Source organism: Vanellus vanellus (genome assembly GCF_965231255.1).
Source record: "Vanellus vanellus genome assembly, chromosome: 4".
Classification (NCBI taxonomy): Eukaryota; Metazoa; Chordata; class Aves; order Charadriiformes; family Charadriidae; genus Vanellus; species Vanellus vanellus.
Genome location: NC_138909.1, coordinates 28,277,262 through 28,303,365, shown reverse-complemented (window position 1 = coordinate 28,303,365; position 26,104 = coordinate 28,277,262). Strand labels below are relative to the sequence as shown.

The 26,104-nt window shown below is 40.6% G+C and overlaps 1 protein-coding gene and 1 long non-coding RNA gene across 4 annotated transcripts in view; one reads left to right on the top strand and one right to left on the bottom strand.

The window, feature by feature from the left end:
- ARHGEF38 (Rho guanine nucleotide exchange factor 38) overlaps positions 1–19,640 on the top strand; it is a gene marked incomplete at both ends in the record, with an annotated part of 36,302 nt that extends 16,662 nt beyond the window's left edge. The window contains 11 exons of one of the 2 annotated variants that reach the window (XM_082482189.1): positions 607–754; positions 4,167–4,184; positions 8,492–8,691; positions 9,203–9,336; positions 11,025–11,129; positions 12,320–12,442; positions 14,879–15,199; positions 16,758–16,898; positions 18,066–18,264; positions 18,437–18,696; positions 19,455–19,640. In XM_082482189.1, coding sequence (XP_082338315.1) covers positions 607–754; positions 4,167–4,184; positions 8,492–8,691; positions 9,203–9,336; positions 11,025–11,129; positions 12,320–12,442; positions 14,879–15,199; positions 16,758–16,898; positions 18,066–18,264; positions 18,437–18,696; positions 19,455–19,640 — 1,835 coding nt within the window. Of the gene's footprint in view, positions 1–606; positions 755–4,166; positions 4,185–8,491; positions 8,692–9,202; positions 9,337–11,024; positions 11,130–12,319; positions 12,443–14,857; positions 15,200–16,757; positions 16,899–18,065; positions 18,265–18,436; positions 18,697–19,454 lie in introns of both variants that reach the window. The other variant, XM_082482188.1, reaches the window with a different exon arrangement.
- On the bottom strand, positions 19,257–25,739 carry LOC309671024. 2 transcript variants are annotated; one of them, XR_014269085.1, is made up of 3 exons: positions 25,689–25,739; positions 24,990–25,151; positions 19,257–19,547 (listed from the first exon to the last, which is right to left on the bottom strand). It is a non-coding gene; the product is annotated as an uncharacterized lncRNA (long non-coding RNA). The 2 variants fall into 2 exon arrangements; XR_014269086.1 differs by lacking the exon at positions 19,257–19,547 and adding an exon at positions 19,776–19,814.
- Between the last annotated feature and the right edge of the window lie 365 nt (positions 25,740–26,104).

The following is a 26,104-nucleotide window of genomic DNA, read 5'->3' as shown; positions in this document are numbered from 1 at the left end:
CCGTAGTTGTTTTATTTAATTAGGAGAGGGGTGGAGGTTGTTCCTCTGTCATGTGAAGAAAAATCTCTATTCTGGGCCATAACAGTTGCCATTTCAGGATTTTGCAAAACAGATAAAAGTGAAATGGCTAATGGGAGATGGAGTCATTATTCCTGTTATAACCCATTTAAGTTCATACTCAGTTGAAAAAAAAAAATCAAAAGGAAAATTAACAGGCTTACATTCATTCCTCCTGCCAGCCCGTGACACAAAAATGGTCTCCCCTTAACAGTTAAGCTCTCCTGTGTGGTTTCCACTGAAGGGGCATTAAGGTGGGGCAGTGAATTAGGGGGTTGTGTATGAAGGGGTGCAGGGCATAGAGATTTCATGCCTTTTCCTGAGGGAATTTTTGTGCATTAACACTGATATAATGGTGCCTGGCTATGACAAAGATGAGCAGCTGAGAAATACATGTAATAAATAATGCACATAAACACGCAAGATCGTTTCTAAGGGAAGTAAAGTGGAAGCCAGCCTTTTTAGCTCACGGCTAATGTGGTGGAATAATAAAACTCCTTCTGAGATGCTGTTGTCTGGCTTGACACGCTTTGTTTTTCTCCTTAACAGGGGAAGTGTTCTTGCAGATTAAAGGCCCACTAGAAGACACATATAAAATCTACTGCTATCGCCACGATGATGCACACACCATGCTGGAATCCTATGAAAAGGATGAAGAACTGAAGCAGCATTTAAGACACTGTGTACAGTCCTTAAAGTAAGATCTTTTCAAATGTTGATTTCCATCCATAGTCAGTTGCCTGGCAGGGAACATTTTAAATGGATGTAGATGAAAGGTCCCCTCTAAATCCGGAGTTTTATGAGGCTTGCTGGGAGCTCTGGCTTATGCTGCTTTCATGAAAAGATGACAAGCCAGGGGCCATGATTAGATTTCTTTCTCTCTAAGATGGCCAAAAATAGCACAAGAAAGGTTGTTCTTCCCTTAGCTTCAGTGCCCCGTACTGGCAAAAAAGTGCTGCATCATATCATGGGCTATTGGGAACACCTTGCCCGGCTCCCAGGAAACATGCTGCCCCCATCTTCAGCGATTCTATTGCTTGAATTAAAACAGCCTGTAACGGAGCTATTCGCATGCACTGGTGCTTCTGGGCCCCTGTTGCAAGGCCCCAGGGATCTGAAGCAGCTGTGTGGTGCTGGACCCTTCACAATGTGGGTATTTGAGAGCCATCAGCATTGGAGCAAGCTGCCAGGTCCCACAGTGGAAAGTGCTTTGTGCCGTCGGCTCCAGTGCCAGCCCCTCGGCAAAATGTGCTGAGAACCGGGGATGCTGCAGAATAATGGATCCATCTTTCCTCAGTGTGGCTTCCTGCTGCAGCAGGAACCACTGCATCCACTCCGTGGAGAGTGCTTCTTTTCCCACCCCTAAATCCCCTTGCCCCTCACCTTCCCAAAAGCATCACACAGAGCTGTCAGGAGGGAATGCACCACAGTCTTTCAGATCAGAAGTCTAGCTCCAGCTCCAGGAATGGCCCATGCTGCATGCTTGTAGGAGAGATGTAAAACTATCACAAATAATGGAGTTTACATCAGCAACAGGTATTTCAACCACACCCCAGTTAGTGATCAGTCTGCAGAGATGTGTTAAGACTTAGGAGATGGGAAGTATATCCAAGTGAAATCTGGAAAGAGTGGTGGAGGAACATTAGAAGAGAAATCCCCGAGGATGATCCAAGGGCTGGAGCACCTCTCCTATGAGGAGAGGCTGGGAGAGTTGGGGCTGTTCAGCCTGGAGAAGAGAAGGCTCCGGGGAGATCTTATTGAGGCCTTCCAGTACCTAAAGGGGGCCTGCAGGAGAGCTGGGGAAGGACTTTTTACTAGGGCATGTAGTGATAGGACGAGGGGGAATGGCTTTAAACTAGAAGAGGGCAGGTTCAGATTGAACATTAGGAAGAAGTTTTTCACTTTGAGGGTGGTAAGGCACTAGAACAGGTTGCCCAGAGAGGTTGTTGAGGCCCCATCCCTGGAGGTGTTTAAGGCCAGGCTGGACATGGCCTTGGGCAACCTGGTCTAGTGGGAGGTGTACCTGCCTATAGTAGGGGGGTTGGAACTTGATGATCTTCAAGGTTCTTTCCAACGTAAACCGTTCTATGATTCTATGAAATGTTCCCTTTGATGATGGGTTATGTTGAAAATAAGGCTTATTTTGTGCAACGTCTCCAGTTATTAAATATGTAACAAAGTACATGTGCAGGGTACTTGGGCTTTAGCTGCTCTGGAAGTTGAAAGAAACAGATTTTCATATAAACTCAGGCTTTCAGGCTAATGGATGGCCAGGTATCTCCCCTAAGGGGGTGTGTTAGTTGCTGATGCCTACAATATTCTTTTCTGGTTAATCAAGAGAAGCCGCTACTGTCATTCATTCATCTCTGCTGCTGAGACAAGGGGACATGGAAACAAAGACAAAAGATAACATCCACAAACATGCTAGGGTGGATGCTGCCACTTGAATTCCAGAGCCAGCAAGAGGAGCTCCTGTTCCAACATCACAGCTGGGATTTGTGAGGAGAAAGGATATTTTCTGCTGAGCCGTTGTAGCCTTTGCTAGCAGGAAGTGACAAAGCCTTCCTCACAATGAAGCCTTGTTTTGTCTTGTTCTTTCCTGATTAGCCTTTAAACAGGAACCAATGAAAAAAGCACTGGTGCATTGTGTTTTTTCCCAGTGCATAAAGATTGCAGCCAATTCAAATATTAAGACCTGAAAGTGCACACTCAAATGCAGGGCTGCGGTCACCTAGCCCGTCACTTCTGGTTGGAGAATACTTGTCCTAGGATGAAATTATGCAGCATTTTTACCAAATAAATTATAGGCTGTTTTCCATTGTGAGACATAATAAATGCAGGGGCTGGTGACAACTATTCTTGAAAAATGTTTACTTCTTAAATAATCTCTTTTTCCTTGGAAGAATATTTTAAAATTAAAATGGGCTAATGTTATTAGGGGCTTCTGTTCCTCAGCTGAGTAATATCTGCCATGTGAAAACAATTTCTATATCAGGAGCAATTTGAGAGTGGCACTCTGCACATCTGTACAGACAAATCAGATTTAATTAGCCATGCTGAGATTCCTATTCCTCCTGTTGACTGAAGAGGAGAAATTCCATCCCAAAATGTAGGTGTCTGCCTTGGAGACATGTGCAAATCCAAATTCTGTAGAGTCCTGTGTTTCAGCAGCGATTATGCAAACTGGGGATGTTGTTTGCTAGCTTAGCCAAAGAAATGCAGCTGGTATAAATAAAAGGATGCTGGCAACTACCTGCTCTGCTTTCAGTCTGAAGTAGTTTGGTCAACTATTACAGGGACAGAGGGACGTCGTAAGCACACAAAGTGCTGACAGTGCAGAAGCAATGAAAGCACCAGCTCCCAGATGCTCAGTTAGGCACTGGTGGGCAAGGAGATAAGACTGCAGGCAGTCAAAAAGCAGTGGCTGATGATGTCATGTCAGGAAAGCCTAACACAGAGATGGAACGACATTTTGGTTCCTTTGCATTTGAGTAAATTCATACCATAAGGAGAATATTGTATATGCATGTTTGCATGTTTCAAACTACAATTGTACATCCCTACTGCTTTCAGTATATGTATCAACACCATCCTACTCTGAAGAGGTTTCAGTTGATGTGTAGCCTACAAAAAATTTAACAGCTTCATTGATTCTATATCCTAAAAGGCTGAAATGTATTCTTTCTCATGTAGAAATACATTTCTATTTAAAGAGAGTACATGGGAATGCATGTAAAGTGTAAGAATGACATGTTTAATTTTATTTTTTGTATTAAGGACTTGGTCTTACTTACCATTGTTAGCACAGTGACCCAAACTTCCTTCTCTAACAGTGTTAAGACAAGGCTGAGTCTTATAGCCAAAGCCAGGTTTCTGACAATCCTTTCTCATTTGGGGCTGTCTTTTCAAAAAGATATAGGGCCAGATTCACCAGTACCCTCTGGCTGTTTTGTGCAGTTCTGCTGACACATAGCAACCATAAACCTAAGTTAACTGGCCAGTTACAGCTGTTCTGTGTCACTGAAGTGTATCTGAGAATCTGGCCCTTGATCTGTATAAATCCTTTTAGGACGAATCTAATACATGTTTTGTTTTCTTCTCTTTTGCAGAAAGATATATGAGGAAGAGTAAGTACTATGCCTTTCTTACATGTAAAATAATCTTTAAAATATCTTTTATTTATCTTCAGTATGTTTAAAACTATACATGTGGAAATTTTAACAACACAAGCCTTTTGTGTCAGTATAACCCATGGATTTTGTCCAGGACATATGTGATAAAGACTCTTAGTTTTAATTTCCCTAAGCCTGTCTAGTTTTCTGATTACCACTGCACTAGCTTTACAGTATTTTTCAAAACTTGTGGTTATGAAGTTACTTAATTTGGTTGTCGATTCATTCGGAGCCCTTTATTATCACCTCACTGTCTTATAAATGTGCTTAGAGAGCATTGAGGTCCACAAGAGTGCTTGTCAACAACATAGTGTCAGTCTTTGAAACCCAGACATTCTGAAATCATTTTGCATAGGCCTCTGTAGACCGGCTACAATACACGTTAGTTTCACAGGTAAAGCTATTTCTAAGGTGACGACCCCTTTGGTAGCCCTATATGAGAAGTCCCCCTTAGGATCTTCCCTCTGACAGTGGCTGGAAGAACATCAGAAAAGAACAAGCTCATTGCAACACTTTGCCAGGATACTCACCAACAACTCGTGGTTAAGGGACGTCTGTGCCAAATGTGACATCTTTGAAAAGCTATAAAGCAGAGTTTATCACAGCTGCAGTTTCTGGACATCCAGCAGGTTGGGATCATTGAAATGCAGCATCTCCTGAAGTTACCTGCAGGGAGAGATCAGAGGAGGGGTTAGCTGAACCGAAGAAAATGATTACAACCCTAGACAAAAATGTTAAGAGAGAAAAGAGGAGCAAGCGTGCTCTATATTGGTAGAAGAGGAACGCCTTTAAAGTCAGAGAATTCGTTAGCCAGTCAGTCAATCGCATGTCATAAATAAGATCAGTGTAAAACAGACTTTGAAGGATTTGCATGTTGAAATTCTACAGTTGGGGTTTTTGAGCTTTAGTCTATGACAGGAAATAGTTTTTCTGCATTTTGTTTTGATAAGGGACATTCTTGTGTACTCCTGTCTCCCAAGGAGCGGGGCTTCAAGAGGAACAAAATACCCCAAGAGTCACAGTAAGATCATGTGAGCCAGGAACACATAGAGAAATAGCGCAAGACTGGCTCTGCCATGTGTAACCCTATCAGAAATGAATGCCTAGTTTTCTCCTTCAAAGAGTTTTCAGTGGAGCGTAGGATACAACTCACTTTCAGAGTTTAAACTTGCTCTTATAAAGCTGTGCAGAGTGCAGCAAGCCAGGTTTAGCTGCGGGACCCTCCCTGAGCTTGGGTACCTCCCACAGTGTGGTGGCATCTGTCTTCCCTGCTGGCCGGCAGGGCACTCAGAAATGCCATCACCTGCAACTCAGCTTAGAGGTTGCATAGTCTCTGCAGCCCTTGGGCAGGACTGCACCCAAAAATCTGGTTAACGTTGAGCTGGAAAACACAGCGTAGCTCACCCCAAACGGTCTGTGATGTTGCTGCTCCCAGATTGCTTTTCATTCAAGCATGATCAAGAAAACAATTACATAAATACCAGACAGTGCTGCCCTTTGCTAGCAGCTCAATAGGTTAAATTCTGCTTGGCTTAGCAACTGTGCAGCCCCAGTGAATTCCCTGGGTTTGCATGAGGGTCTTACGGCACAGTGAATTATTTGTTCTGCGTTCATGCACAGTAAACGAGGAAGCCCAAGATTTTAAGTTGCGCTGCAGCCTATGATGCCCTCACACCATTTCAAATCTGCCAAGCTGAATATGACACTGGCTTCAGCCCTGCTGTACCATACTGGCTATTGCGTTTGCCATTGGACGTAGTGGCTGGGTAATGAGAGCAAAGGAAACTAAATCCTGCATCACCTGTCTTTGCATAGCTCACCACCGTGTGTTTTTTAAACGGGCAGGAATTTTTCTGCATTTGTGACTTTGTTTTGTTGGGAGGAGGGAGGAAGGGTATGCTGTGAAACTCACTGCCGTTAAGCCAGCTGCATTTACTGCAGAGCTATGGTAATAATTTGCGATGAGATTAGTACAGCTACATATGACCTAGAATACTTGCTAAATTCACAATAACATGGGGGTAAAGGCTGAAGTAGCATCACAAATGAATTATCAACTTAATTTTCTGCACAATAGATGTCACAAGCCGTTACTCGCCTGTTTCGGTCGTGTGGCAAGGCTGTGTCCTGCCCTGCGGCCAGGTGCATCCTAACAGGGCGCACTGCAAACGGGACTCGTCCAGGGAGAGTGGCTATCATCAGCTAATCTTGCTGGGGAGAATTAGATGAGTTGAACTTTGTGGCATTTAGTGCCCCAGGGAGTCATTATCTTATAACAAACCTACTATCTCTCAAACCATATTGCAAGACTGTGCCATGCAGATAGGCGAACAGAGGGCTGTTTATCACTTGGGCAGCTGTCCAAAGTGCAACTATATAAAGAGAAGACACTTGAAGATTTTTCCATTCATGAGGCAGCTTTTATAGATTTGCATTCATGGGGCTTTTCAGAGAAAACAATAACAATTTAAGATTTTTTTTTTTTCATTATTGCTGCCAGAAGCTGAAAGAAGGGAAAATAGCTCTCTATATTTAATGTAGGATACAGGGGAAATGAGGGGGATTGAAATGATGAGAAGGTTTGGGGACATCAAGAAGCCTTAAAAGGCATCTACTGTTAATTTTTTTTCATGCAGAACTTTTTTACAGATAATGCCTGTGCGAGAGAGATGTTTTAAATATGCAGATGTCGCTTCTCAAAGGCATTCAAATTGTTAGTTAATTAGTCAGCAGTAAGGATTGGCTCTTGTACTTTTTATACATATAAAAGTGGGAATGAAAGCTTTTTTGCTCTTTTACTCTTCCTGCTGCACAAAACAATAGATGTCAGCCTGCAAAACCAAGTGGCTGTTCCCTGTTTTCTGTACTTTCCTTCTACATTGTGTTATGCCATCTTTCCATATGCAGAAATCCTTCTTCGCCTAGCATTAAGTCTTGCATGGTTAACGTCAAACAACATTTTCCCCTCCAAAGCAGCCTTTTCAGGCATGCAAATGGAAAGCTTGCTCTGCTTTACTGCCCTTCACACTGTTACCAACAGCTCATGCTCTGTTTCAAAGGGGAGGTCTGTGAGTCACAGGTAGTTCGTACCAGCACTGGTGCTAGAGTGTTGCCTGGTTTGCTCAGGAGCGTGCTGTAATGAGGAGAGACAATGGACATGTCTTTCCTGCTGCTGGAGCCTCACTAATGGCTGGCACTAATGGCTGGCCCTGGCCCTAGAGCGTGGTCACCTGGTGCTACCTACTCCGAGGAAACCTCGTGTTTCTACCAGCGATGTGGAAGGCAATGAAGGCACGTGTGTCTTGGACCTACCCTTCCCTGTCTTCTCCCAGGCCAGAGAGCTTGGGTGGCCTTGATGGCTTGAGCTGCCCGGGTGCCTGGACAATCTGCTCTGCTGCCCCTGCTGAGCTGGTGGGGATCCAGCCTGGAGCCGCAGAGCATCCCTGTGCCCGCACTGGAAGCTGTGACTTCCCTACTCTCATCCTTCTGCCACCCCAGGCAGCTGCCTGCTTTGCCTTTGTGTAAAGTGACTTCCAGCAGATTGGATCAAGCCTGAGTGAACATCCTGTATGTTCAGTGTTTCCCCAGGCCAGGTTTGGTACCCTTGGGAAGCTCAGGCATTCTTAAAAATAACCTACTGGCAGCCAGCAAAGAAAAACCCCAGGTAAAAGACAGTAAAGCTTAAGGGTCACAGTGGCGAGTTGAGATATGTTGAGAGAAGGGATGCAGCTGTGAACGGGCATCCCAGTTACTCACAGCAGGGAAATATTGCAATTTTAAGCCTGAGGGGCCAGAGCAGGATGTAATAACCCCATTCACATGCGTTTCTCAAACTTCCTGTTATTTGTTCTTCCACCTACATCTCCCTTCCTGGGTGTTGTGGAGTGTAAGTTGTACCACAGGCACCCTCAGACTGAGTGGGTTTGTTTCAGAGGTAATGTCTGAGCAATAGTCTGGCAGATTGCTGACAATACAGAAAACTCAGACCCGGTGTGTATTTCTCATTGAGGGGGCGAGAGGAGGGTTTCGTTTACAGTGGCCCGTGTTCCCTGACAGATGTATCTTATTTTTTGACTTAAGTGGTTATTACACTTCCATGACTCAGTGCAAAGCAGTGCTCTGGTTTTGATATTTTCTGTAGTTGAAAGCTCAACTGAAGGATATAAAAGGCAGCAGCTTCAATGACTAGACAGAAATAATAAGAAGTTTTTGTCTTCAAGGAGTTTCTCCTTATGTGACAATTTTTTTTGTATAAATTATAGAGGAAAGCCAAATCTAACGGACATGGGATCCCTGATGATCAAACCAGTGCAACGGGTGATGAAATATCCCTTGTTACTCTGTGAACTCTTGAAATCAACTCCTGCTTCTCACCCTGACCACAAGGTGCTACAAGACGCCCTTTTTGCTATGAAAAACATTAATGTGAACATCAATGAACTTAAAAGGAGGAAAGACTTAGGTAAGAAAAAGGCACAGTAATTTCTTTTGACTTTGTAGGTTTGGCCTGGCAATTACAAGAGAGGTTTCAACTCCAGTCGTATCACTACAACAGTTTTGGCTGCTGCTACCCAAGTTGTGTAATAGGCTGGGTTTCCAGAAGGCAACAGATGCCTTAATGTCACTTGTCCTCAGCCAGCTATGTTATCTGACTGGTAACTCCAGAAATATGAAAATGATGAAAGAATTCATGTTATATCCATGTTCATTGTCTGTAATGCAGTTGCAAACACTGATAATAATTAAGATGCAGCGATAGCAATATTTCTCACAGACTTGCCACATTGAAGCCCTACCTCTTCCCAAGGCTAGTGTTGATAACAGGGTTTTCATCATCTCAAGCATTTTCACACAAGATTACAGCAAGTGACATCAAAGTGTGTGCTCTCAAATGGTTTCATATTTGTGTGCCTGTCCCTGCGAAAAGCCCTGCGAATACAGATTATTAGTGTCATGAAATTCTCTGTCTGCAGTGCTGAAGTATAAGAGGAATGATGATGATGAAACCCTTAAAGAAAAGTTTTCCCGACTGAATATCCACTCCATTAGCAAGAAATCCAAGAGGGTCACCAGCCATCTGAAAATACTGACGGGGGGAGAACCTCAGGTACTTACTCATCCCACTGCAGATTTGCATTGACAGCTTCAGTTCTGCTTTTGCGCTGGGCATTTTTTAAAACATGTTGAAAATGGAGTTTGTGGTGTTGCTTTTTTTCTGCATCATTTATAAAGTCATTTTCTGACTGTCACAGAAGACAGGAAAGGTCTTTGTGATTGAAATAGAAAATAACATAATGTGTTCTCCACCTTTTCCTTTTTTATCTAAGAGTTTCTCAAACTTCTGATCTGCAGCAGAGAGGAAGTGACTGGTAGTTTTGTGAAACTCAGCCTGAGATCGGCACTTTGCGGATAGATTGGCAGTAGTTGTTGTCAGTGCTGAGAATGTGTGCAGTCCATCTTGCTCTGCATCGTAACATTCAGGTTCTGAACCTACCAAGGAAGATGAATTCTGATAAGGAAAGGCCATGGGGTTTGCCTCTACATGTGTAAGGACCTGGAACCTTAGTGGTCAAAACTACCAGAGGCAAAGAACCCTGTGATGAGTCCGATGGGTGTTGAGTGGCCAAAAATAAAACACTCTTTCATAATTTTGAGGTTGTAATTCAAAACCTAGCAGGATAAACATTTTCAGGAAAGCTTAAATCTAAATCTCAAAGAAAATCAATTACAACTGACCTTGAAAATTATATCCAGTGCACCTCACTGCATGAGATGCTGATTATACAAGGTCACTCGCCTTTCTAGATGTGACTTTACAAGATACGTGCTGGTTTTTCCTATTTTGTTTTTTATCAGTGGTTTCCCCCTTTCTCTGACGCAAACTACCCACATTTCTTTTTTCTGTTCATTTATTTGTACTGTGGAAATTTTTGTATTTAGAATGGGATACCAGCAAGGCTATAAAATCAGAGAAAAACAGGGAATTAAATTTGATTAAGAGGAGATGTGATTTTTTTTTTCTTTAGAAGCTTCTGGTTTATGTTTTTTTTTTTTGTTTTATTTTTTAATTAAGCTTAAAACGTTTGAGAATCATTTTAGAATCAGGATACATCTGTTAAATATTCAGCCCTCTCTCCTACCTAATTAGATTAAGAAAGTTCCCAATTCACATCTGTGAAACACGCTGTGACCCTTACAGCAAGACCACTGAAAACGAGATGTGAGATTTCTCAAATTCCTTAAGTAAAATGTAGGCAGAAATGAACGTATTTTCAGGGTTTTTTCAGCTAGCATAAAAAAAAAAAAAAAAAAAAAGTAGTACAAGCCTATTTCCAGCTGCTGAGGTTTCTAGCTGAAGAGCTGGCATTGCTCTAGAGGTAACAGCTCCACCTACAGCCTGCCTGGGGGAAATCTCCCCATCACCCACAAATAAGCACCCAGGGAAGTAATGCCATGACATAAAAACGTCTTAAAATTTTCACCATTATTTCCTCAAATGGAACAACAATATACAGAAAATGAAGAGTTTTATTAGCATATGTAGGTGTGCTTGTAACAAAGCAACTCTCTGCTTCCACAAGGATTAAAAATTAAATTCTCTATCATGTTTCCCTGCGCCTTTGACTTTCCTTGAATTAAAACTGGAGCTTGGGAGAATTGAGGGCCAATCCGTTCTGTTTTCAAAGGGAGAAGTTCAGGGAAGGTTTGGGATTTTTCCAGCAGTGCTCTGGACATTTCTTTCATTAGCCAGGCTCTTTTGGGCTGCCAAAATAACAGTGCAAACATCTATTTTAGGTGAAAGATCAAACCTTTAATAAGGAAGAAAAGTTATTTCGAAGTTTAGAGAAGACTGTGAAATTGTGTGTGAAGAACATTTCACTTTCCTCGCAACATCTACAGGTGGGTACAGGCCTTTTTGAAATCTGTGGCCATAAACCATGCCCATAACCAGTTTAACACACATTTCTGCCACTGGTTAGGCAACACCAAATTATTTATAGGCAGGCCTGTCTATACCACAATATTAAATAAAGGAGCTGTGCTGCTGCTGCATTACTGAGCCTATGGCAAAGAAGTTTTGGAGCCCACACTTCTGCATTTTTTGCCCTTAGGCAAGCAGGCTCCATGGAGCCTGGGTGCAGTGCAGAAAAGAAGGTGCTGTCTGGTGGCAGTTATGACTTTCAATCACTGTGTGAAGCCGTCATATGGGTCATGCACACCTGTTGCAGTGGAGCACCAACTGCTTCTCATTAAAAATGGAAGAAATGAGTTGCAGCAACATGAATTAAAATGTCCTAAAACACATACTATGGATCTGAGGACTCCTTCCTTTATCCTGTTGCTAGCTTGCGTTGAGGGCTAGCACGAGTTGTACAGAATACTCAGCTGCTGTAAATGTCTTTGCTTTAATCTTCCTCTCTGAAGATGTGGGTTTGCTTGTAACTTAGCAACTTTTCCCTCTCATGGACAACTTGCCAACTTTGTAGATGGCATGAGGCCCTTCAAAGTGTAAGTGTGCCCAAACCGGACACGAAGGTTGTTTGAGAGGTGGGTAAGATCAATAGCCAGCTGGCCAGAGCTTATCACAAACACACCTCGTTTGGTTCAGCAAACAGGGGAAGGCCAGTGAGCTCAGCCAACAAGGCTTGCTGCCTGGAATGGTGTCGACAGTTCCTTATGCAAATGGATGCACACTTCATTAAGATTAAAATTCACAGTAAGTGAAATACACCACTGTATTCTTACTTAGTCCTCCAAAAGAGCCCTTTGAGGTATGGGTCTTGAGCTGGCTTCTTGCTGAGGATTAGCTAACTTCCAGTGGGATGTTCATTAGGTTGGGCATAATTTATTCAGTTGAACATTAACAACTTGATTCTTAAATATTTGCATTGAAAACAGACAAAACACAGGAAAATATTATCACAGAAAACAATCTCACAATGGCTGGAAACTACACAGAAACAACACAGGTGTCAGAGATGGAAAATATTTCTGATTCCATCAGTATTATTGCAGTATCTGCATGAGTGAATGTAGTATATTAAACAGATCATAATACAGCTTCATTTTCCTACCATCTTCTCATTTAGGATTCTATACATCTGGCTGCACAGAATATAATTGGGCTTCAGGAAATCTTGCAAGACAAAGATGACGAAGTCAATGACTGTTTGAAAAAACGGAACAACACTGCAAATCTCTGTGAAGACCTTGTAAGTTTACGAAATGTCCAGTGTTACACATATATCTGTATGTGTGAGAAAACAGGTGTATGTGAGGAAGACTAGGACAGAAAACAGCAAAAAACCTTAGGAATCCTTTGGGAAAGATGAGTGGGTTTTTTGGTTGAGTTTCTGTAAGATAGAATTCAGTGTAAGTGCACTGTGTTTTCCCTAGAAGAGCTAAAGAAAACTTCTCAGGCTAAATTCCTGGGTTTAAACTGAAACCTTCGTGCTGAATTGCACGTTCCACCTGAGCTACAGACAAGAGCAGCAGATCTTTGCTTTGCTACTTTTGTTACCAAAACTTGCAGTTCTAGAGTGATTTTTGTCACCTTTGTTTGCTCATGAACTGTTAGCTCCTGGAATCATAGATCTGTGAATATCTCAGCTTTATTACCTTTTCTCAAGTAAGTTACTGTCCTTCATATAGGGAAACCATGAAAATCTAAATATAGCCCATAGGAATTAAAAAGCAATTTAAGAAAAAAGAAGGTAATACTTTTTCAAGTAGTCTCTTGCTTTCAGGGTCCAAATGAGCTCTAATGCCTGGCTCTACTAAGATAGACTAAAATGTCTCTTCAAAATGGGGCAGGCTGCTTTTTCAAACAGCTACTAAAGCTGGAAATATTCAGAGGTGTAGGTTTTCTTATACTTTCCTATGTTTGTGCCGACTAAAATATAGCCATTCAATCCTTTTGAAAACACTGAAAACAGAGTCTGCCAAGAAACAGAAGGATCTTTGACAGACCACATCCTCCCAGATAATGACAGGGAACTAAGATTTTGTATTTCCTTTCCTTTGAAGTTCCCCCATTTGAAAAGAATCTCAAAAATTAATCTCAATAATCAGAAAGATACTTTCAATGTCTTTACAATGAATGAGTGCATAAAGTGCAGAAGAGTACACCTCTATCATTGCAGTGGTGACTGTATCCAGTATGGAAGATGTCCCTATATTCAGAAACATCAAAGAAAAGCAGAAGCAATTCCATAATACATGAGACAGAAAAATTTTTTCAGAAAAAATTTTGTAACTCTTATTGGCTCATGACCTAGCTATTCTGAAGGTCTAGCTATTCTGAAGGTCTATGTAATTAAAAAAAAAAAATCTTAATCTTATTTGGTTTAACTGTTGACATTGTTGTTAACCATGTTAATTTCTACTTATTATCAATTTATTTCTATGTCTTGGATTTACAAGATTAAAAGGATTCTCTACCCTATGTGTAAGCGTTTTTTTAGAAAAACATTTGTCCTGACATTGCATGAAGAGATGTTCTCACTGAGCAACCCATAGTGTTCTTCACATGTTTTCCTGAAAGGGCGTTATCAATGGAGATCTCAGCAATGTGGTCAGGTTAATTTTTTTTTCCTTTCTGCATTTGTCAATAAGGAATAATTTCCTCTCTCATTATATTTTAGGGAAAATTTTAGGGCAGAAATCCACAATAGCCTCTTCTCTTCCAGAAATCAGGTCCAGCAGTTTGAAAAAAATATTTTCTAATATATCAAAAATTGGTTTGCAAAACAGCCTAGTTTTTCATGTGGAAATAAAGTAGGAACTATCTAGCCAGTGTACATCATCTTGGCTTTGGGAGAGAAATTCTGGTGCTAAAATGGATCTGTCCTCAACTTTGGTGTGTTACGGAGGGTAGAGACAGCTGCTCTTTTATTCTCACATTCAACCCAACAACTTAATTCACATAGAATGTCCAAGAACTTAAATATGATGATGCGTTTCACTCACTACAAGCTTGAGCTGTATTTGAACAAGTGACTTCCAAAAATAAATTTTATTTCATGCAATATTAATCCCTTGAGACAATTAGAGACTAATGGAAAAGTCTGAGAAATACTTTGGTTTTTTTACCAGGTGTCTAATTTTGTTGATTACTAGAGATAAAACCAACAAGCATAACATAATTTAATCAAATCAAGTGATTGTTTGTGTTTGCTTAAACAGGAATTGAGTTACAGCTGTTTCCAGAAAAAGAAAAAAAAACAACTTTGATAGCATTTAAGACGGCAAGACTGCCATTTAACAAGACCTCATTGCCTCTAGACTGTATATTGGCAAGGGCCTTCCAGTTATGGAGATCCCATTTTCATTGGACCACTTCACCGATCCTTGCCCAGTTTTTTCCTCAGTGGTAACAGACCAAGGGCAGTACTGCAAGCTGCATGCTCCTAAGGGACCATTACCACTGCCAGGCACGTTAAGCTGCAAAACCATTACCTCTCCTTTGCAATGTTATGGAGGAGATTCTAACTCATGCTAGACACTGCTTGAAGCAGCCTTTGACAGCAGTGCTTTATGAAGAGTAATTAACAGATTGCTTGATAGTCTGCCATCAGGCTTAACCTGTTACTGGGTCTGAAGAACTGTATGAATAAAGTAATAAGTAGGTCTGTTTTATACCTTTACAGATGGCTCAGCTGGACAAGCTTGTTTTGTCTCCTCTCTCAGCACTACAAGCCTTGTTTTCAGGCCCACAGAAGCTCATCCAGAAGCGCTATGACAAGTTGTTGGACTACAACAGCTACCTTCAGAGGTCAACAGGAGAAGAACTGGACCTGGCAAAGAAAGACTACGAGGCTCTAAATGCCCAGCTAGTGGAAGAACTTCAGGTATTCAACAGAGCAGCCAAAAAGATTGTGTTGAACTGCCTGCATTGCTTCATCACCCTCCTCAGGAATATTATGTCTGCAGCACTTCAATCAAATTCTACTATGGTGGTTCCTGTTCCAGTAAGTACATTAGAAACATGTGTTGCTCTGCCTTTGTCTTTTTTCTTTCTGTATGATTTGGCTAGAGTTATGCAAGACACATACCTACAAGCTACGCTGATTTTGTTTGTTCTGCTAAGCACAGTCAGGTTGGGGTATTTTTATTTCCTTGCAAGCTCAGCAAAGGTTAAGTTCTGAGCTTAAGTTTTGTCAGGCCTGGACTTTGCATCGAGAATGTTCCTAATGCAGCTGTTCCAGCTGCTACAGTGATACTAATGGCAAGAGCATTACAGTAAAGCAAAAAGGAGGCAGCTGCTAGCATTTTAGTCTTTGTTTCTTAGCGTCTATCCTGAGTAGCCCTGAAAACACAGGAGAATTTCTAAGAAAGTACATGAACTGTTACTGCTAGACCCGCAGAGTCACAGATGCTGGCAGAAAAGAAGCAGGTTAGGAGATCTGATGAAATAATTTCTGTGAAAAGCAAGTTGCTTTTAAACCCAAATATGCCACAGAAGATCCTGCAGACATCTCTAAGCAGTAACAGATAGTGTTGCCTACATTGGCATTTTTAGAAAATTTCAAATCATTTCACTTATGTAGCCAAAAGTATCAAAGATGCCTGTCTGAGCTATGCAGAAGGGCATCAGTTCCTCCATCCCACTCTACTCTTTCTGTGCACTATGATCATTACCTGAAGATTTAAATTGAGAAATTATTTGTAATTTGTGTGAAAAATCCTACAGTGTGACAGTTTTCTTGTACTTTTGCCTAGACGACTTGAACACCCCCCCCCCCCCCCCCCCCCCCCCCCCCAAGGAACACAGCTGCAACAATGCTTCCACACGCCCAAATCCACTCACCTGAACCGGAGCAAGGCTCTAGATAGGAAACACATTGTAGTGAGGCAATTCTGGAGTATTCCTGTCCATGAAGGCTTGAACACAGCACTTTATAGTCAGGGGCAGCTGAAATATTAAGAAACAAGGTCAGAATCAAAATATAGAGCTGCACTGTTTAATGGGAAAATGAAGGCTTTTCCTGCATGAAGAAATTGCATCCCTGTAATTTGACCATTCCATGTTTTGAAAGCTGTTGTATTGACAGCATCGTTTTCTGTGAGGCTCTGCCTACAAAATTACAATACAAGCTAATACATTTGGGGTTAGACATAGACCAAAGGCACTTACCCAGTGCCACAGACAGAACTTCAGCTTACCCAACGATTTTCAACCTGGTGGTTGACCACTGATAGCTGCTGAGATGCATGTTTGCATCTGAAAGCAGGTGGCTCAGTAGAATAAGTGCAAGGCTGTTCATTTTCATCACTGCTTGCTTAGAATATTTTTTAATTATTTAACTTAAATTAGTATGTCTTTTAAATCTAATAGCAATCATTAGATTTAGCAAGGATCCTTCTTTTCTTTCCATCTCGTACCTAGCACACTATGGGCTCTGCAGAGAATAGCAGTGACTCGTCAGGTTTCCTGATTCCTCGTGTTCAGCCCATTAAACCAAATCTGCTCTCTCAAATCTCCTTATCATTTTGTTCATGAGATCTAACCCACCTTTGTGTTTGCAGCTGTCTTCCTCAAGCATTTGCGAAGTGCAGAATCAGTTGATAGAAGAGGTTCACAAGCTGAATTTTGTAAAAGAAAACAGCAGTGCAACCTTCATTGAGAGAAAATGGAGCTTGGAAAAAAAGAAACCTGTCCCTTCTCCAGTGAGTACCATACATCTGAATTGTGTATGAAGCATCCTTTTTCGACTGCTTTTGAAACAAACCCATTTTTATGCCACCTAGAGGTTTGTGCTTGGTCTCTTCACTGTCACTCTGAATCAGTTTGTTGGAATGAAGCTGTTCCATTGACCTGTATCTTCTGAAGATTTTTCACTGTTTTCACGTTGTTATCTTGAAAATCCACTTGAAATGATCTCTGCAAATGTTAAGTCTAAGGTTGTATATGTAAATTTTGATTACTTCTTTTGTTAAATACTCTTACAGTGTGTCTTAGCCTTCTAATCCTTCTAATTTTTTTTCCTCATCCTCAGCTGTGGTTACGTGTACTGGTGTTTACACGCTTATGCACACACATACACCCCCATAGACAAAGATTCAGAAAATCCACCAGGAAGTCTGTGTCCCCTGGTTCCCAATCTTATCAGACATTTCCAGAGCTTTTAGGAGTCTAGTTTACAGAAAAATAAAACCTCAAGTGCAGATTTACAGGAGAAGCTGAGGAAGCTGTAGGATTCCTTTTAGCATCAATAAGGCACACGTGCTCTTGCTTCTTTGGTATGTTAAGATCACATTGACGTGCAGCACCTCCCTCCCTGCCCTCTAACCAAACTCTGAGTGAATGTGCTTCCAGCAGTTAATAGCACCTTGCCCTTATTTAGCAAGGTAATTTCACACAAAAAGCAGTCTGTTTGGGTACCACTGATTTTTTTTTTTTGCCTAGCACCTTATCATGCAAGTTGTTATGTGACCTTAGTGCACCTCAGCTGATTTTTGGATTATGCTTTTTTTTGTGATAGGAATTCAAAGATCATTGCTACGGAAAAATAATTAAGCAAGTGACAGTTCACATACAGAACACCAGCTCTTTGAGAGCAGAGGACGGACTAAGAGGTTTTTACTTAGTGAAATTCCTACATTTCTTTAAAATCTGCCCTTTATTGCTCACCTATTAATATAGCAGTTGGACAGGTCCTTGCTGCATATGCAAAGGAGATTTGGTTACATATAGCTGTGTAAGTAACTCCTTGATCTGGGTGTAAAAATGTAGGGTTAGTTGCCATATGCAGCATACGCTGCTTTTTAGGAATCCGTGTTGCTCTAGAAATGGCCTCAGCATTATTCCCAGCGAATATTTTCTTTGCTTTTCAGCTCGAATCCCCACATCAAACAGAAGGCCACAGGTCCAAGCTGTTGACTACGTACAGCACAGAATTGCTATACCAAGCTAAGCGCAAGTGCAATGCCACGCAGGAATTTGATATTGATTTACATGAAGGAGAACTGGTGGCTGTTGTGAAGCAAAAGGACCCCTTCGGAAGTATGAGCAGATGGCTTGTTGACACAGGAAGTAAGTTCTTTGCACAAACATCCCAATAACAGCTTCCCTTTGGGATATTGATTTCTTTTCATTCTGGCCCCATCTGTTTGCCTCTGTTATACTGACAGCTGCATAAAATGGTTGGTTTTGAAATGGTTTTAGCAGTATTTTGCTTTTTCTCTCTTTTTATTCTGGTGTCTAGTCCTTAAAGGGTATGTGTATTCCTCCTTCCTGAGACCTTACAATCCAGCCAAAGCACAGAGGGACGCAGCAGAAAATGGCTTCGGTGATGACGATTTTGATAATATCAGCCTCTTTGTTTCTTCACGGCCCTCTACTGACAGCAGCATAAGAAATCCAGGGCACAAGAAGAGTGACAGCAGCTCATCTCTTCAATTGTGTGAAAATGCCACAATTAATGGCACAGGGACTGATGCTTTTCAGGATATGGATGATCAGCATGTAAGTATGATACACACTGCACCTGTCTTCTTATTGTTTCTATTGCAAATCTAGAATTATACTGCTTATAATTTAAATTGTTTCCTCTTGCACCGGAAATGACTGGCACTAATCTGTCAGTATGGCACGGGAATTTGTTATCCTCTGTTCTTTGTCTTTCTTAAATAGCTACGAGATAGGAAAAGATAATCAGTTAAACCATGAATCGTAGTCCTGTCTCACAGAAAACACACCCCACATACAACACCTCAAGGTTCGCCTATGGGTCAGGAACCTGCAAAATAGTTCAGTTTTGGGAGATTTTTCCACTTAGCGTTGGCAAGGAAGCTGTGGCAAAGCCAGCAAGGCACGGAAGTGACTTGTGTGCTACATTTCAGTACAGGAGCTTTAGGAAAGGTGATCCTCCCTGAAGAAACCTTGCTGGAAAAGTCTTTGTCCAATCCAAGGCCACTTGGTGTGACAGAAACAGGCACTTGGCGTGAGCTGAAAACCTTACTTGTGCAGTAAGGTGATGAGGTCTTGGAGCTTGGTTTGTTCCTCCCCATGCAGAATTCCCCAGATCCTTCAATTTTACTTTTTATTTTGGCCCTGTTCATTGTAGTCTGTCTAGTAATTGCAGAACATATAGTTGCACACTGGTTTGTATAGTTTATTACACATTTTCTCTATACAGAATTCATACTCATACGCAATGACAGGGTAAGATGTAGCTACATTTCTGAATTCAGATTTTGGGTTTTGTGGCTTTCCTTTTTCAGACCTTCTATGCTGTTTACGCATTTCAAGCAAGAAATGATCAGGAACTCAGTCTTCAGGAATACCAGAAGGTTAGGATACTTCGGTTTTCTGACCTGAGTGGCAATAAAGAATGGTGGTTAGCAGAAGCAAAAGGTCAGAAAGGATACGTACCATCTAATTATCTTGGGAAGATGACATACGCTTAGGAAGAGAAAGGCCCATTGAGCCAGTTTCTCTGAAGTAGACAGAATAATCATCTATTACAGTTTGCAGCAAGCAAGGCAAACTCACAAGTGATTGACAGAAGCCACAGTATCTGGTACAGCACACAGATGATATTGAGAACCTCCAGCTTCCAAAAGCCATCACCTTGTCAAGACCTGAGGGAGGAAACATTTAACAGGAAGACTGATTCTGATTAACATCCTGAAGAGCTTGCTTTTCTATTACCCCATAATTTTCTCTTTTGTCAAAGCGTCCTACATCAAAAGTCAACCTACAAGTACAGATCTGAACTAAAATTACATTTTTCTTCCATGATATTTAGCAAATAATATTCAAGATGAAGAGAATTAGCCTTGAAAAAGGACAAATTCAGTCTTCAGCGATGCTGTAGTTCAGGCTGAATTGTTCCAGGTACTGTGAAATAAAGAAGTTATGATTTTCAAAAGAATTACACAAGTACTTCATATGGTAGGAAACAGTTTGTAGCAATATGAAAGTGCCGCAGGTTTGAAATTCCACATGTGTCTCCACACTAACTGCTTTATAGTGCAAGATCTATGTAGTGAAATGAAACCCATGTTATTAGACTTGGGAAATTTTCAAAATTTCTCTTCCAGGAAAAAAAAGAAAAACACATCATTCTCAAAGTGCCCGATGTTAGATTGAACAGTGAAGAATGTATCGATGAGCTGATGCAGTTTGCAGAATTCACAGTCAAAAGCCCTGTATTTTGCTCAAGTATCTTCAAAATTATCGAGACTGTTTTAACAAGTGAATATAGTTCACATTGCATCCTCAATGAATACAGAAAAAAAAATCCCAAGGAACAATCTGAATGTCAAGTCGTACTTCTCTAGGTTTACTGACTACACCGATCCTTAGGTCAGGCTGGTGCCCTACACTTGAGCTAGACTGAATAGTGACATAACAACATCTCATTGCTATTACCATTGATAACTGGGCATTCATCACAATTTCTTTCAATACAGCAATGTCTGTGATAAGGTCCTCTAATGATAAGTGAGGACCTCTGTGCTAAGTGTTGCAAAAAGGAAACAAAACAGTGACTACACCTGCAGCAGATAATGTAATTGAAGGTAAACTCCTGTCAGGTGTTTTCTGTATTGCTGCATAATTGCTTGTTACTGACTGACCATCAAAATGACAACACTATTAAAATAAAAGGGGCATGTGTTGCTGATCAAGGGTATACAGATCATTATAAAACTTTTGTGTAAGTTTCCACTTCCTATAGTTGAAGTGTGGGGTATGAAGATGAAATGATCCAAAATCATTACTGAGATGTAACAGGAAATAACCTGTCAGCAAAGAAAGGATGAGAAAAGTTAGGGCAGTTGATGCAAACAATAGTTTTTGCTACACTAATGAACCTGAACCCATTTTCTTTAGTGCCCCAGATTTTCGTATTATTTTCCTAAAAAGGTAGAAAAAGTTCTTAAACTTGCTCAGAAGATGAATGCAGTGATTCACAGAGATGAGAACCTGAAATTTGTGCTGGATTACATTATATGAGAGAGAAACTTCGAGTTCTCTGAGATGGACATCCAGAAACCGGTATGTGAAACTCTGTGAACTACTGCAATCCAGTGAGCAGTAATAATAGACAACACAATATTTTGCCTAACTGTACATGACCTGATGCGCTTAAAACTTGCTTTTTCCATAGCAAGCAAAAAGGTTCTCGTTCTTTTTATTAATGGAGGCAGCTGTTTTTATGGAAAACTTTGCCTGTAGTTAAATCCGTAGAAGGGAAGACTGGAAAGAAAAATTGGAAGAACGGACTGAAAGACTCTCCCCTACTAAGCTTGCACTGCTTTGGCTTTTATGTTTTAAGATTGTGGGGAAGATGCACACAAGAAGCTTTTCAGTATGTCTTACTTTTTAGAATATTTTATTTGGAGATGATCTATACTTTGCAATAGTTGAAACAGTTTTAGAAATGACTGAATTGTACTTAATAGGCTTAATGCAGTCATGTAAGCACAATGATGAAGTTTTGTATTTCAGACAGTAAAATTAATTAAGGGCAAGAGTCAGGAAAAAAAGATTTCTGAAGTCTTAGCTCTGAGAACTCAGCTTGAGCCATAGGGAGAGCTCTGATTTTGAGTGTTAGGTATGTTCCTCGTGAAAAATCAAGCTCTGTGAAGGTGTCTCAAAGTGTACTCAAATGCTGCTCTCCAAAATATTCACTAGGTATCCTGAAGTAACAAGGAATGAAGGATAAATATACTGGAGCTGGCCACCTAAATTTCACTGAACTTCTGTGGGACTTGGGATCTCCTAGTAGGCCGCATGAAACCCCACTGTATGGTTAGGAACCGTACTATTTTTTATATTGTGGGATAATATATGACTTTATTATAGCCATATAAGTTGGGATCCAGAAAAAGTACTTTATTAGGTGCCCAGGTGGACTGGTTTACTTAATTTCAGAAATTCAAAGTTTTAGCTATTATCATTTGATATTACAGATATATTGCAAACTTTTATTTTTAAAATAGATGAATGCAAACTACAATTCCAAAAACTTAAGAGACACTCTTCAAATCTAAAGCCTTCCTACATTAAGGAGATTTACAATTCATATTAGACTTGCTCAGACACATTTTTGTTAAGATAGTGCTTTAAATACTAGAAACTGAGCTATGTTAGGGGTCCAGAAATTCCTAAGAATCTGCAATGTTTTTGCAGCTGTTTCTTTAATGTAGAGAAGGTTACAGTATTCTTAGAGTTTTCTTATTCTGGTTAATGACAAAACTAATTTATTTTGATTGAAGCAGGGACAGGCTGCAGTTTAATGGACGTACGTTTTACTTATTTGAACCATTGTTGACAATAAGCATGTACAAGTACTTCCAAGACTGTGTCCACTCAAACTGAAGTGTTTCTCCATTCAGGGAATATTTAAGTGTTGCCACTGATAACCTGGAACCCAGAAAATGTCCAAGCCAATGAACAGCTAGTCTCTGGCTCTGACCTCTGGCACCTGTGTGCTTTACCATCTTTCCTCTGCTTGGACGGTGCTTGTGAACCTTAAGTAAGGATTCACCTTTTCAATGCAAACACAGATTGAAGAATTATTCCTTCTGACTTTTCATCTTAGGAAGCTTCACTGAGTAATTACGTCCTTCAAACACTAAAGTATACTTTTGCTCTCATTTTAAGATAGCTTGTAAACATGCAGATACGTGAAGCGGACCCAACACCTGCAATAGGAAACACAGCCATGACAATCCTTGTGCCTGTAGATCTATTACCAATAATTCCTCTTACAATACTGTTTGTTCAGAAATGACGAAAAAATCTTCCTTTAAATTATTGTAATAATAAAAATCTATTTTTGTAAAGATATGTTTCTTCTTTTTTTTTAAACAAGACTTTTTCCAGAAGCAGAGCTTTATATGCTATCCAAGATCTGCCTTCTGTTGAGAACAGCATCACTGCAAAGTTAGCAGAGCAGTCGCCTCAGATAAAACGCTGCATTTCTAGTGTGCATCCTAGCTTATCTATCCATGTATTAGAACTCAAACACTATCAAAACACTGAGCAAGTTTCAAAATACACTTCAAGTTTCCAAACGTCAGCTTAGTTCTGTTCTTTTCTAGCTGCCCCTGATCATTATTTACTGTTGTGTCCAGCCAGAGGCCTGTCATGAGTTGTAACAGATAAAAGCTTGTGTTACTAAAACAAATTAGAGAACTTTGTGTTAGATCTTTCCTCTTAGACCCAGATATCACCAGCATCCCCTAATCTGGCCAGAAGGAGCACTCATGGAACCAGAGTAACCTATTGTTTCACATTACAAAGGGTATCAGAATTTGGGCATCTATGAAAAAACATCGTATTTAAGAGGAAGTAAAATATTACCATACCAATTTATAAAATAGGTAAGGAAAGTCAAGTAACTATTTTGAGGGTAAATCAGAGAGCAATTTGGTTTGGGGATAGAAAAATCACAGGATTATTTTACAGTTATTTTTTTCTAAATATGAGGTATGCTTTTCGAAAGTCAGAAGGGCCTTCCTTCTTTCTGCCCTATACTAGATTCATCAACCTGATGTGCAAAAAGTCAAACAATCCTGTAGAACAGACTCCTTTTGTGAAAATACAGTTGTTAATTCCATCCTAACTATAACTTCAAAGCAGAAAGCAACTGTTCCCTTCAATCTACTCTGTTTTTCAGCAGTGCCTATCTTACATATTCAAGCTAAAAACTTGATTTAAAAGACCAGGTCTATGCTATAAATCCTTCCTGATATAATACTTCAAAGAATCACAATCCTAACTGACATTTTTATACCAACAGAAGGAGACTTTATATTTCATTTAGGAAGCTGGGAAAGTTACAGTGGAAGAAAGTCTTTTGCTGATACAAATTGCAGCTCTATTGCAGATTTTGCTAATACAGTGATATTGGCAAGTCTGTCTAGACTTGGCTCTATTACAGGGAAAAGACAAGCATGTATAAAAGGTATAGCATAAGTTATTTTATTCTAAATAAACAGGAGATAACCTACAGTGAACCCATGCCAGTGTTATAGATGTAAAAACATCAGGATCCACTTGAACCAGGTTTCAGAGGCATTTTAAATGGCACTAGCTACCACAATTTGAAAAAAAGATCAAATTTTTCTGCCTTTGTTCACACCATATGTGGTACCTAAAGTAATCTGCACAGTTCAGATGTAAGCTCCTGAACTGTCGCTAGCAAAACTACTTGTATATTCAGAGACAAGACAGAGGCAGCTAGCACCCTGAACCTTCCTGTGGGAGCAGGTTTTACTACTAAAGTGAACACTTTACATAGGAGCACTCCAGCCATTAAAAGAATCTGTCTTCACATTCTACTTCATAGCGTAGGCAACATTCTTCTGATTAATATTTAGGATGAAAATATGCCTTCTGTTTGCTAATGGAAACTGCTTCAGTGCCTTTTCCTACTATACCACCATTAAAAACCTTCTGTGCTACAGAGGAAGAAGGATGGGCTGATCGAAAAGCAATAAGAGTCCTGGATTCCTCCTCCTCTCGCTGTTATTTTTAAATCGCCCTGAAAGCTGCAGGCACTACAAATCAAAGCCTTTCTTTTTTTCCTCCACAGGAAATAATAGTTGAAAAAGTATGCAAATTCTCCAAGTAGCTAAGGGAATCCTAAGATAATGAAACTATTCCTTTGGATGTTTAAAGAACCTTGGCTTAAATCTTAATCGTGGAGAAGGGAAAAGAGGTATAGGAAATAGCTGCATGTATCAACTTTACACATACTTAAAACACAAGGATGGCTAAGACAAGCTGTAGCTTTCACCTACCTATAGAAGTCTGAGATGTTTTCATGTTTAGAGATGCTCCCCTCATCACAGATGGAATGGAGAGAGGATTGCTGAGTGCTGGTCACAGACAATAAGACTCGAGATCCTCTTCCAGTGCTCAGCCTGAGCCAGTTCTTGAGAGCTGAACAAAGCCTGGAGCAGCTGGGATGAAGAGAGGGAGCACAAGCTGTGAAGAACAGCTCAGGGATGTGAGTGGAGAGCTGGAAGACCCAATGCTTTCTCAACTACCTGTCTTAGTTGCGGTGGTAAAGCATTAAGTGCAACCTATGCATGATTGGGACAGGTTTGAAGGAGTGTAACAGAATCTGGCAGGATACATGGAAATAGCTGAAGGGAAGCTTGTTGGTGTAAGAGCTAGGTCTAGTCAGGAAAAAGCCGTGAAAGCCTCCATAGGAAGCTTATGAGAGGCAGTCACAGCACCTACAAACCTCCTTTGCAACAGCAGCTGGGCTAAGTGCAAGACCGTGCTGGGGCAGAGGGGGTGATGGGGACTTATGTTTGGCAAAATAAAGAGAGACAAAACTGATAACACCCAAGGACCTGGAAGTGGGAATTTAACATATGCAACCTGAACAACACCCACACACAAAGACAGTCCTCTTCCTCCCCCTCCTTCAAGTTCATAGCATTATTAGTAGTCAGGCAGAGGACCCAAGATGCTGGTAGAATACAAGTCACCTTGGACGCTACTGATGTCTGGATGCAACTCTGTCCCGGCACAGCTTCTCTCTTGCGATAATCCCACGGCATCTGCGTCATTTGCTCCTGGAACTGAGACACTAAGTAACAATGAAACACATATGTAAACACAGAGATATGACAGTTCCAGTGAAAGCTGTGGAATACATCACTCAGTATAACAAGAAAACTTTTCCTATACAGTGTTAAAAATCCCATTTTTTTCATTATTCTTTATTTAAGCAAAATATGAACCCTCATTTTCATGAAGGGCTAAAGGAATATATTCAGATCTCTAAGCAATCTTTTCTATTTGAAAATCTATGCTATTACAAATATTTTTGACCAATTTTAACAGCTAACATACTGCTTACCACTATTTCAGACACTTAGAAATCCACAAAGGAACTAGTAGA